Here is a 10000-nt window from a genome sequence, read left to right as displayed (position 1 = left end):
TTTAGACCTGGTTTAGTCCTTATTTAGACCTGGTTTAGACATGGTTTAGACCTAGTTTAGACCTGCTTTAGTATCCGGCAATGAGTGGAATTACCAAGAAAAAAAAAAAAGGGGGGATATAGCCCCAAATGTGAAAATAGGAAAATACCACCATGTAATCCATTTATTTCAACAAAGTAACTGTAATCCAATTACCACTCACTGAAACAGTAACTGTAACTGAATACAGTTACTCATAATTTGTACTCTGATTACGTAACTGTAAACACATGCCCAAAAAAAGAAGAATTTACTTACAAGGATGTTTCATTTAAGATGTAGCATGGTCAAAATCTGGACTGACAAACTGGTTGAGAGTACGATACAGTATGTGTCAGTTCAATTTAAAGGTGCACTAACTTTGTAACTTTTGTTCCACGGTACAGCTTTAACCTTCCGGTATCCCCATAATTTTACACCTGTTTAGACTATGTAGACACACACACCCACAAAACATTGCCCGTAAAATTCTCTAGAGTTTACATACTTTATACGGGAGTGCAAAGGAAACCCACACAGCTACATCTGAATTATGGGTATCGTGAAAAATAATTATCTGTGTTAAATGTGTTTTTTACGCTCTTTGATATAGGAAGGTTCAACCAGTCTCTCAGTTTTCCATGTACAAATGTTTTTATTGCTCTGAAATACATTGAAAAACTTGCATTCTGCCTGTGAGCGGAGTGGCCCCTCCACAGATCTGACCTGGCTAAGTTAAAGCTGTAGTGGAACATTTCAGGCAACACAAAAACAAGGAGATGGCGTTGTAAGTGCTTTACAGAATAAGCCATATAATCCTCCTCAAATGAACCTTAAAAGACGAGTGTGGAACAAAAACCTTTCAGAACGGTTTTGAATCCAGCAGAAAGTTGAAATTTACACAGTTAAACATTAAATACATTATCACATAACAAACAAAAAAACCACAACACAAAACACAGCAATAAAAAGGCTGACTGCATACTAAAAATTAAATTATCTCACCATTCCTCCCAGCTCTTGTGTTGTCTCCTGAAATAAAGACAGTGTTTTACAGAACTGATGCAGAAAGAGAAGTGAAACTATTTGGACACACACACAGCTCAAGAGGAGACAGTAATGTGGCGATCAATTACAGCTTCAGTTCAGTTTTACATACTACTAAACAAATATAAATGCTGGTACTACGAGAGACAGAGATTAATATTTGCCTTAAGGTGCACTGTGTAACTTTTCTGGAATTGTGGAGTGTTAATGCTTTAATTTAAATTGTCCACATTATGGTATTGAACAAATCCATCTTGTATTTATTCAACTACAGGTGTTATTTATTGCTCAAAAATCTCTTAAAATACATCTCCACAAATCTAACCTGTAATTTGGCTCGCAAGTCTCCATGGGGGTTCATAGGTTTATGTCGGTACTGTGGAACATTCTAGCCACATCTCCATGGAGACAAGCAGGTGACAGACCCTCCACCAAACAAGTTACACAGTGCACTTTTTATTTAGAGTAAAAGATTCACTTTTTGGTCCTTGGTTTGGTAGTTGCTTTGTTATTGGTGCTGTAGCTGTGTAGTTTTCACCATAGAGTCTATGGTGTAAACTACTGTATAAATGATACAGTCTATGGCATAGACTGTGTCATTTATACAGTCGATGTTTTACACATCATTTATCCAGCCATGTTAGCATCATTTCAGGCCTGAATTAGTCCTGATTTAGACCAGGTTTAGATCTCGGAACTCGGAAAGCCCAATGTTTCCTTAGGTGGTGCTTGGTGTGAAAGTTGTTTTTGCAAGTCTCCCATACGCTGAAAGTGTTGAGTGTTACTTACCCTTTAAGCATTATGTAACTTTTCTGGTGGGCGGCTGCAACCTGTTTGATGTTATTGCTTTGTCAGGAATATTCCACAGAATTAAATTGATCAATCAATCTTTCTTTTTTTACTGCATGCTGCTTCTACACTGATCTGATCTGTAACTTAGGGTGATTTGCTTATCTCCATGGTGATACAAAAGTTTAACATCATACTGTGGAAGAATTTAACCAAAGCAGTATCATCTTGATGGAGAAAAGCAGGTGGCGGACCCTCCTCCAGAGATGTTCCATAGTGCACCTTTAATTTTCATAGAAAAAGACAAAGTCCTTCTCATCCCACAATTTCCAACATTTAGAGCAGCTCTGCTGTAGTCCATTTGATTTGTTCAATCAATCTTAAATGTGCACTATTTGGTTGGAGGGTCCATCACCTGCTTGTTTCTATGGATATGTCATTACTCTGCCTGGAATGTTCCACAGTGTGACATTAAACAGCTCTACCTTACATTTTTTCAGTTATAGGTGGTGTTGTAGCTCAAAAGTACTTTGAAAAACAGGCATTTTGACTGTGAGCGGGATCGCCTCTCCACAGATGTGACCTGTAACTTGGTCTGGTTTGGTCTCCATGACTATACAAAAGACCATAGACAAAGCATTAACATCTCCATGGAGAAAAGCATTTGAGGGACCCTCCACCAGAAAAGTTACACAATGCACCTTTAAGCCAAAAGGGGATGCAAAAGTTCAAGTTCTGCACTGTGTTTTTTGTACCAGTTTTTCAGAGAAGTGAAACAAGTGGATAAAATGATGATTTGGTAAATCTGTGTTGAATAAATTATATATTTCTTCAGTTTTTTCTTCTGACTTCCTCCAAACAGTTTGACACTCATGCAGAAAGGTCAGTATCTGTTCTTCTTTTGGGGTCATCCATCAAGCAAAGAAACTGTCAAACCAACTTCTGAGAATTGTATTATTTCTTAAGAGACTATAAATGACTTTCTCAAAATCTTAGGAAACAAATCCACCAAAAGTCAGAAAGAAGTACTGTGATCGCCCAGCATTATGGGTCAAATGCAAGGACAATAAAGCGTGCAAAAATAAAATACAAAACAAGATTTACACCACAGCAGCAGAATCATCAGCCACCTCATGCTTCACTATCTCTCCTCTTCACCACCCCCAATATCTGACTGTAAGAAATTAAGTGGTGGAAGAAGTACTCAGTTTTGTTATTTAACTAAAAGTACAGATACTGGAGCTAAAACGATATTCAAGTCAAAGTGAAAGTATCACATGAAATATAAATTACATAATATACATATAAAAGCATTAAAGTACCTGTTTAAAAATGTGCATAAAGAGTAAAACTAAAAGTATTTCGCACAGATTTTGAGGTCTAATAAAGCTACAGTTTTGTTCAACAGAAAGAATTGAGATCTTTTTTATTCTAGCTGTTTTTATTTGTATATTTTTGTTTGCTCAAAATATGAACGTGTTAAAGACGAGCCTTCAGCCATTTCAGCAGATCTCAAATAAGAATTAAAAAAAACATTTCTTCTTTTCAGTCCAGATTTAAAATGTAGAGGAGAATAAAAGTACAGATACATGCTCTCAGATGTAATGAAGTAAAAGTAAAAAGTATCCACTTTAGAATTCACTTACAGGTGTAACTTTTCTGGTGGAGGGTCCGTCAAATGCTTTTCTCCATGGAGACGTTGTTGCTTTGTCTGGAATGTTTCACAGTATGGCATTAAATCTCTCTTTCTTCATGGAAGCAAAACCAGAACAAGTGACAGGTCAGATCTGTGGAGAGGCGACCCTACTCACAGTCAGAATGCCTGTTTTTCTCTGTATTTTTGAGCTCTAAATCCACCTGTGATTGCATAAATGTTTAATGTCATACTGTGGAACATTCCAGGCAGAGCAATGACGTATCCACAGAAATAACCAGATGATGAACCCTCCACCAGAAAAGTTACACAATGCACCTTTAATTATAATATTAATAATACATAACACTTGTATAGCGCTTTTCAAGATACTCAAAGATGCTTTACATGAAGAATTTTAATTTAAGAAAAGTACAAATATCTAAAACATTGACTTAATTACATTACTTTACTACTTTTACTTCATTACTTTCCCCCACTGATTAAATCTATTGGGAGTACTTTTACTACTTGAGTAACATTATTTTAAAATAATGGTACACTTACTTAAAAATATTAATAAATATTCCTCAAAATTTAAAAAAGTCAGTCAAAAAGAATGTCTTGATTGTGTATTTGATTTGATTTGATTTTTAATAAGTTGCAACAAGTGACAAATTGGACACTGGCTTTAGTTTTCATACATATAGAAACAAGTGAAACAGTTCAAATTAGGCTAAATACAATAGCTGCTGTTTGCTTCAAAGAGATGGATCTTGGTTGAGGAGATGAACGTGAATGGAGTTCAAAAGTTCAAAGCACACTTTTTGGATGTTCACTTAATGATGTCATAAGTGGGACCAAGTGTTTTAAGCCCAGAAGAAAAAAGCAGGCTGAAGAAGCAAATTAACTCGAACATGCGTGTGTATAAAAAAAAAACTTATTTTAGTGGCACATTTTTAGATGAAGAAACCACATTATGGAGCTCAGCAGTAATTTGGTTGCGACATGTTTTCGTAGAATTTCATGATGTTGTAATTTCAGATGGAGGGTGGGGACCTGTAATGTTTGGGACTGGCTTCACACATTTGCCATATTCATTTTAGGACTTGTGACTTCATTTGACTGGAGCTGAACACTATGGGTGACACTCCTTTAGTCCATTTCTTTACACAGTTTATGGGACAGACACAGTTTTTACAGAAATATTAACCCTAAACCAGGGCAACAAATCTGCAATCTGACAAATAAAGTGCATATGACAGGTTTTCATGTTATTATTTGTATCATAGTTTAGCATCAGGCAGGTGGCAGTTTGAGGGAAAAAATTAAAGAGAAATGTAAAAGAAAATCAGGAAGCAGCGCTAAGTTCTATAAGAGAATCCCTCCACCTTTGTCATCAACACTGGAAATTCCATCCAAGAAAAGAAAGGCATTTTTTTCTGACAGATAAAACACCAATTTAACCAAATAAAGGTGTTGTAATTTATATTTATCTGTGTCGATGACATGTAGACAAACTATGGCACTTTTTCATGCCTGGCAGACGCCTGGTAAGTTACTTTAAAACTGTAATGTGTTATTTATGACTTGTTACTGTCATTTCAAAGTCATTTGTTACATTACAATATTGTAATACTGTATTTAAAATGTAAAACATTACACAACTATTGCAGCACTTTTAAGTTACTCTCACCAAAATAACTGCAAAGATGCTGATCTTTTGTGCCGTATATGAACTGAACCAAGACTAAACCAGGACTGAACCAGGAGGACTGAACTAGGACTAAACCAGGTCTAAACCAGGACTAAACCAGGTCTAAACCAGGACTAAACCAGGTCTAAACCAGGTCTAAACCAGGTCTAAACCAGGTCTAAACCCGAGTTAAACCAGGTCTAAACCAGGTCTAAACCAGGACTAAACTAGGACCAAACCAGGACTAAACCAGGTCTAAACCAGGTCTAAACCAGGACTAAACCAGGACTAATCTTGGACTAGGACTTGGAATCCCGAGAACCCCCGAGAGAGAACCCTGAGCCCGCGGAGCAGAGTGTCCACAAAGCGCGATCAGGCGTCAGCTGCGTTTAGCCCCGTAGAGCGTGGAGTTTTGCATCGGTCCTTTCAGCCACAGTTACCCGATGGTCTCCGCGGGTGCACCTCTGGGACGGCTCGACATTCAGAACTTTAATTTTGGCGTTTCACCGCTGCTGATATCACAGTGATTTTAGCGAATTTGTATGAAGAAAAAAGAAAAATCCCACCAGTTCAATCCAGGTTAAAAATGCATAATGTGCGTTGCTCACATTTAAAAATATAAAATATGACATTTTTTTCCCTCTAATGCCTTACATTACTGTGTTCCAGTAAAAACCAATGCATTACAGTAATTTATTACTTTTATAACGTGTTACTCTCAACACTGCTGGTGAAACAGTGTCTCCTTTCAAACCAAACCTGCACCCATAATGTGGACTGATGAGTGTGATTTTCTGGAGTGAATGAACTGAATGATGATTTTGATAAAGATGATGATTTTAAGATGCTGAGAGAACTGGATGTGAATGATGATACAAAATTATTACGATGCTTTGGATATTATAAATATTCCCTTTGTATGTTTGATTTTATGAACTATAAGATCAACCGGCTCAGGGACGACACGTGGAAATGAGCACTGGTGCTACAGCTTGGTACAAAGCATCTCTCCTGTTAAGGTGAATGTAGATTGTCCCTGTCTCATTAAATAAATAAACTAAACTACATTTTAGTTTTGGTGCTTGTTAGCATTGTGGTTGCTTAGGTAACAGTTATAGAATTACCTCTACATACTGTGTCACATGTTCTGTCAGTGTCCAACCCACAGACTCTTGGTCAGTCACCAAAGTCACTTGGGGCATTTCTTGTATAAAACTGGAATAAATCACTGATTTTGGATAAATCTGCTGGAACAGGGGACACAGGGATCAAAACTGGGACTGTCCCGGGTAAATGGGAACGTCTGGTCACCCTACGTTTATATATACAGTCAATGGTTCAACCAGGAAATAAAAGAATAAGCTTCACCAAAATAGAAATAGTGAAATGAGCGGTCTAACCTGTCATATGCACTTTAAACAGCAAATTCCACCATATCATTGTGCCCTCCAAGGTAAACTATAGGGGTTCCAGAGTTTTGTGATGCCAAATGAGCGCAACATATTAAACAGATATATTTGTAATATTTGTATTGGCTGGTAAAAAATAAGGCAGTATACTGTATTGTGTGTGCTACAGGGTTCAGTGGGCCTGCAGTAAGAACCCAGAGAAGATGCTGTATCCAGATGGGTTTGCTCTCATGCTTCTGTAGTCTGACGTCTCCAGAAAAACCTCCTGGTCTTTGGACACGTACACCGCCAGGCCTCCAGAAGTCACCTACAGACAAACAAGCAACAGCCAATAAGAAGGAAAGACAGGAACAAAAGTCGCCAGTCAGAGGGCAGAGAGAAAGAAGAAGGACCAGTCAGAAGGCAGAGTGACTGTTCAAAAGGAAAGTCACCAAAAGTCAGACAAGCAACCAACAACCAATCAGAAGGAAGGATAGGAACAAAAGCCGCCAATCAGAGGGCAAACACTGCAAAAAACAAAATCTAGCCAAGTTAAGATGACTTCAATTAACCTTGCGTTCGATTATCTTCCGACTCCCACTTGGACCTGTAATTTGACGTCACGTCTGAGCTTGAACCGTATCATTCTGTTTGGCATGTCGGACTAGATGGATTATGATTATGACTATTCCCTCATTTTAAGAAAATCTGCCACTTTAATTAATTAAATTTTTTTAATTTGCACTTCATTTTATGTTATCATTTCTCTTCTGTTACAACCTTAGGGACATTAAATCAAGTATTTGTTCAATATTGGCCTCACCACACCACCGACTACCAAACTCACAGACAGTGTCACGGACACGGTCAGGTACTGCAGTAATACGAGTGACTGACATTGTCATTTAAACCACCAAAGTGTCCAAACACAATGAAAACACTTCATATTTACACGTCACAGTGGGCTTAGTAACCGTCTTGGATCCTTGCTCGGTCTACTTTTTCCGCCACCAAAGTCGCACCGTTCCAGGAAAAGGGGCGCTAAATAACTTCCTAGGAAAACTCGTTTGGAAGGTTAATCAAACGCAGGGTAAGAAAGTTTTATCATGATTTGAGAAAATTTCACTTGACAAGTAAAATGATCTGCCAGTGGAACAAGACATTTTGTACTTAAAATATGAAAATACATCTTGTTACTCTTAAAATAAGAAACAAAATTGAATGTTGCTTGAATAAAGAAAAACACACTTATTCCATTAGCATAATTTAAGTCATTTTAACTTACCTAGATATTCTTTTTTTCCAGTGAAGAGAAACAAAAGGACCCATCAGAGGGCAGAGAGAAATCAAAAAGAAGGTAGCAAAAAAAAAGGAGGGACTACTCAAAAGGAAAGTCATCTACAATCAAGCAACATACAACCAGTCAAAAGACAGAAAGAGGAGGGGCTAACCAGAAGGCAGCAAGAAAACAGCCCTGGTTGGATTTTAGGTCCAGTTTTTGTACCTGTTTTCGTTTGCGCCGATGGTCACAAAACGAAGCCAAAAGAGTGTCATCGAGCTTCATTTTCACACACAGACTGGCGTCCAACGAGGCGTGGTACACAAAGTAATATGTGCCAGGGATTGTGCATCTGGAGAGGCAGGAAAACCAGGACTGAAACAGGACTAAAACAGGACTTAAACATGACTGAAACATGACTGAAACGAGACTGAAACGGGACTGAAACAGGACTAAAACAGGACTGAAACAGGACTGAAACAGGACTGAAACAGGACTAAAACGAGGACTTAAAACAGGACTGAAACAGGACTGAAACAGGACTAAAACAGCACTAAAACAGGACTAAAACAGGACTGAAACAGGGCTGAAACGGGACTGAAACAGCACTAAAACAGAACTGTACCAGGACTAAATCAGGACTAAAACAGGACTGAAACAGGACTAAAACAAGGACTTAAACGGGACTGAAACATGACTGAAACGGGACTGAAGCAGGACTGAAGCAGGGCTAAAACAGGACTGAACCAGGATTAAAACAGGACTAAAACAAGACTGAAACAGGACTGAGCAGGGCTGAAGCAGGGTTAAACCAGGACTGAACCAGGACTAAATCAGGACTGAACTGACTCTAAAGCAGGACTAAAACAGGACTAAACCAGGTCTGAAGCTGGACTGAACCAGGATTAAACTATGACTAAACCTGGACTAGACTAAACCAGCACTAAACCAGGACTAGATCAGGACTGAAGTAGGGCTAAATCTGGACTGGACCAGTATAAAATCAAAACATTTAAACCAGCACTAAACCAGGACTAAACCAGAACTAAACCAGAACTAAACCAGGACTAAACAGAAATAAATCCAGACTAGACCAAGACAAAAACAAACCAGGGTATAATTTAAACCAGCACAGCACTGATAAGGACCTGAACCTGGACTAGACCAGACAAACCAGGATTGAACCAGGACTAAACCAGGACTAAACCAGGACTAAACCAGGACTGAGGCAGGACTGAGGCAGGACTTGGGTCTGGTCTCACCTGAAGCGTCCGGTCTGGGTGTTGTAGACGTCGTTTATGTTGGTGATGATCTTGGTGAATTTGATGAGGCTGCTTCTGGCTGGATAGTCATTGGTCATTCTTGCCACGCTAAAGGCCACTCTCTCCTCGACCTTGCCCCCACTGGAACAAAACACACAGCCGCCATCTTGAATCTGACGCTTCCCCCTCCCCAGACAACTCCTCCAACACTCCCGCTCCCGAGACACTTCCTCCAGCTGTGTCGACTGGAGCTTTGTCAGTGCTAAAGTAGATATCGTTCACACACCACGTCAAAAATGTGACTAAACAAGGACTAAAACTGGAACTAAACCAGGACTAAATCTGGAACTAAACCAGGTCTAAACCAGGACTAAGCCAAGAATGAATCTGGAACTAAACCAGGACTAAACCAAGAATAAATCTGGAACTAAACCAAGAATAAATCTGGGACTAAACCAGGACTAAACCAAGATTCAGCTGAAACTAAACCAGGTCTAAACCAGGACCAAGAATAAATCTGGAACTAAACCAGGACTAAACCAAGATTCAAATGAAACTAAACCAGGTCTAAACCAGGACCAAGAATAAATCTGGAACTAAACCAGGACTAAACCAAGATTCAACTGAAACTACACCAAGACTAGACTAGGACTAAATCTGGAACTAAACTAGTACTAACCCAGGACTAAACCTAGAATTAAACCAGGACTAAACCAAGACTAAACAAGGACTAAATCTGGAACTAAACCAGGACTAAATCTAGAACTAAACCAAGAACAAACAAGGACTAAATCTGGAAATAAACAAGGGCTAAATCTGGAACTAAACCAGGACTAAATCTGGAACTAAACCAGGTCTAAACCAGAACTAACCCAAGATTCAGCTGAA

General features: G+C 38.7%; 2 protein-coding genes across 2 annotated transcripts in view; both read right to left on the bottom strand.

The window, feature by feature from the left end:
* LOC110173579 (complement C1q subcomponent subunit B-like) overlaps nucleotides 1-1134 on the bottom strand; it is a 10899-nt gene extending 9765 nt beyond the window's left edge. The window contains exon 1 of the mRNA XM_020939608.2: nucleotides 1024-1134. Coding sequence (XP_020795267.2) covers nucleotides 1024-1026 — 3 coding nt within the window. The 5' untranslated portion in view covers nucleotides 1027-1134. The remainder of the gene's footprint in view (nucleotides 1-1023) is intronic.
* Nucleotides 1135-4115: 2981 nt separating this feature from the next.
* Nucleotides 4116-9381, bottom strand: LOC129411984 (complement C1q subcomponent subunit C-like; the record flags this gene model as incomplete). Its single annotated transcript, XM_055164406.1, has 3 exons — nucleotides 4116-6899; nucleotides 8076-8202; nucleotides 9113-9381. Coding segments are annotated over 3 exons (531 nt in total), but the record flags the coding sequence as incomplete, so codon positions are not given.
* Nucleotides 9382-10000: the final 619 nt, after the last annotated feature.

Source organism: Boleophthalmus pectinirostris, unplaced genomic scaffold (assembly GCF_026225935.1).
Source record: "Boleophthalmus pectinirostris isolate CB_2022bp ecotype Guang Dong unplaced genomic scaffold, ASM2622593v1 HiC_scaffold_681, whole genome shotgun sequence".
In the NCBI taxonomy this organism is placed as follows: Eukaryota; Metazoa; Chordata; class Actinopteri; order Gobiiformes; family Gobiidae; genus Boleophthalmus; species Boleophthalmus pectinirostris.
This window is presented reverse-complemented; position numbering and strand designations above follow the sequence as displayed.